The sequence below is a fragment of the Acanthisitta chloris genome, unplaced genomic scaffold (genome assembly GCF_000695815.1).
Source record: "Acanthisitta chloris isolate BGI_N310 unplaced genomic scaffold, ASM69581v1 scaffold18348, whole genome shotgun sequence".
NCBI lineage: Eukaryota > Metazoa > Chordata > Aves > Passeriformes > Acanthisittidae > Acanthisitta > Acanthisitta chloris.
The window spans coordinates 1-3,177 of NW_008687801.1; the positions used below are offsets into that span (position 1 = coordinate 1).

General features: G+C 45.2%; 1 protein-coding gene across 1 annotated transcript in view; it reads left to right on the forward strand.

Moving 5' to 3' along the window:
• The first annotated feature begins 2,068 nt into the window (after positions 1–2,068).
• Positions 2,069–3,177, forward strand: part of SYNPO2L (synaptopodin 2-like) — a 34,343-nt gene continuing 33,234 nt past the window's right edge. Inside the window, exon 1 of the mRNA XM_009080770.1 lies at positions 2,069–2,385. Coding sequence (XP_009079018.1) covers positions 2,281–2,385 — 105 coding nt within the window. The 5' untranslated portion in view covers positions 2,069–2,280. The remainder of the gene's footprint in view (positions 2,386–3,177) is intronic.

The window sequence follows — 3,177 nt, forward strand, 5'->3', positions numbered from 1 at the left end:
CCGTCAGGGCACAGCGCGGAGCTGTGTCAGCGGGAACACGCGGGGCTCTCCATCAGGGCATAGCGACTGTCAGAACTTCTACTGCTCGTGCATTTCAGCAAACAATTCAGGGCTCGTTGGCTACAAGTTACCTAACTTATTAATCAGTGCTCTATCATCTCTTGGTTAGCGATTTTCTCACTTCCTGTGCTAATCAGTCGGATTTTGAGTCGGCGGCTTCTGGGAGTTTTGGTGGTCTCTGATGGTCCCTGGTAGTTTTTGAAAAGATGGTCCCTAGTGTCCTTTCCATGAACTTTGAGTCTTCCTTCCATATATGCTCTTGGTTTAGCTCATTACCTTGTTTGCAAAGTTCCTTATCTTGGTCTCAGTTGACTTCTGCTGGCTCATCTGCACTCCTCCAGCATGAGCTAGTCACAGATGTGAGAATTTATGTCCTTGAGTGCATTCTTGTCAGAGACCCCTTGCAACAACTCCCCCTTTGAGACTGTCTCAGATTAGGTAAACTCTTTTAGCCACCTTGCTAATTCTGTAGCAATTAACACTACCCTACTAATTCTGTACCATGCAAGAGTTGTCCACTTCATGGTAAGACTGTTGATGTGTGCCCACCAGCACCCTGCAATGGCACTGCATAAGTGGTGGTATAATACTGGCAGTGGAGTAATTGTGTCATAGCAAAGCTTCATCCTCTGGATGTTGTGGTATAAGGGTATCACAGAGATCAGTAAGATACTTGTTAAGCACTGAGAGCTAAGCACACGCAGAACAAGGCAGAGAGAAGTTCATCCTCAGCTAATGGAAAATTGTTTTATGCCCTGTAGGAAACGGACAAGGTGGATTTTACTTCTATAACTCCCTGGCTTGGGGTAGCCAGGAGGTCTTGTCATGGTTCTAAAGAAAAAGCACCAAGGGACTCCACTGCACTGAGACCCCATGTGGAGTCCTGTGTCCAGCTCTGTCAGCACAGGAAAGTAAACCAACTGGAACAGATCCAGAGGAAGGCCATGAAAATGATCAGGGGCAAATACCTCTGCTGTTAAGAAAGGCTGAGGGACTTGAGGTTGCTCAGCCTGGAGAAGGCTCTGAGGAGACCTTATTGTGGCCTTTCAGTACTTAAAGGAGGCTTGTAATAAAGATGGAGATAGACTTTTTAGTAGGGCTTGTAGTGATAGGACAAGGGGTAATGGTTTTAAACTAAAAGAGGGTAGATCTAGACTAGATATAAGGAAGAAATTTTTTGCAATGAGGCTGGTGAAACACTGGGACGGGTTACCCAGAGAGGTGGTAGATGACCCATCCCTGAAAACATTCAAGGTCAGGTTGGACAGGGCTCTGAACAACCTGATCTAGTTGAAAATGTCCCTGCTCATTGCCAGGAGTTTAGGACTAGATGATCTTTAAAAGTTCCTTCCAACCCAAACTATTCTATGATTCTATGATACCATGACCTAGTGCAAAGCTGTTATCTTGGCCATTGAGTCTAAGTAAGCAGTGCTCTGCAGGGAACTGTTTGAATCCTGTCTGTGTGGCTAATCCCAGCTATTCTGGTCCCTGTGTCTAATATTACATGTAGGGGATGTCAGGGAGCAGCAAGCTGCAGAGGGAGCACGTTACATCTACAGTCTGCCTCTGGCTTTCAGGGCATGCACATAGTGCTACTGTGTGGTAATACTAACTGCATGGAGAAAACACAAGTGGAGAGCACATCACCTGCAAGCTGGTTTTGTTCAGTTTCATAGGGTCAGGGGCTGTCACCTTATCTTGTACCAGTTTGTGCCTATGACATGTCCTTGCCTGAAACTAATGAATCCTGAGTACTGGGTGACTCTTAAGATTCACCTTTGGAAAGAGAAGTGGAAATAAAATTTTTACTGAAATGCTTCCAGCTTAAAGAGTGTCAGACAAAGCTCTGGAGAGACAGGAGGTGTGCTATTTTCAGCCATGCTCCGGTGAGAGATCCATCGTGTATGCGGGGGGGCACAGAGGGTGAGATTGACATGACACGTGTGTGGGACAACTCTGGCCCCTTACCAAGAGCAGAATCAAATGTCTAATCATAGGCAGAGCAGCAGCTGAGAGTCCAGAAGAGCAGTGAAGGCTGGGCTTAACAGTCTCAGCTCTCTCGTGTGTGTGAACTTGAAGAGGAAAGTGAGCGGGGTCCTTTTGGGGGACTGGAGAGTGCTGGTGTGAATTGTGAAGATGGGAGTAGAAGACACTGCCTGTTAAGAACTGGAGTCTGTTTTGAAGTTGGGAAGACAAAATATCCAAAGCGTAGAAGTCATGGGAGCTGAAGAAGAAATGCTCATCACTCTGTCTGGAGGTGCCCCCTGGGGCTTCCGGCTGCAAGGGGGGTCAGAGCAGAAAAGACCCCTTCAAGTGTCAAAGGTAGGACCTTGAGATGTGAACTGTGAGAGCAAAGTTGTTCTGCTGAACTCAGATACCCCTACTGAGTTGGGCATCTTTCACTGCTGTTAAGGAATGCAGGAGCTCCTTACTGTAGCAGCAGATCTTAGAAGGAAGACTTGGGTGGTGTGATCAAGCAGGGTGTGGGGTGGGATGCAGGTGCTGAAAGAGATGGTATTGAGGTAAAGACAAGTGTCAGGTGAAGACCTGCTCCAGTGCAGATCTGAACAGCTCAGACACTTTGTAATCTGCACAACTCTCCCTAGTTGCCAGCAGAGCTATAACCACAGTGACAGTGCAGGGAAAAGAGCTCAAATATGGGCGGTTCAATACTGGATATGAGACACACAATTAAAGAATAATTTTAATAAATAATTTCAATCGAAGCAACAAAAGCCATATTTGTAATTCAGCTGTCCCTAACACTTTATTACCATTCCAGCAAAGATGCACATTTCTTGGTGTCTCTTCTGTTGGTGAAAGTTTCTCAATACAGTCTGAAGTGAATATTTTTTATGTTCTAAGCATCAAATTTTGATTCCATTTCAAGAACTAAAGAAAAGCAGTTGTTTGGATGGGAGATGAAATAAAAAAGGAATAAATGTGAACCTTGAGTTGCATTACTTTTGATAAACAGCTGTTACTGTTCTCTCGTCATAAGGACTGCTGAACAGTCCTTAAATTAGGAAAAAGGGATCCTCTCTATTAAGCTCATAACAGCTGCATTAGCCTTGACACATGATTTGTTGTGATGTTTCACTGGAAGGCACCCAG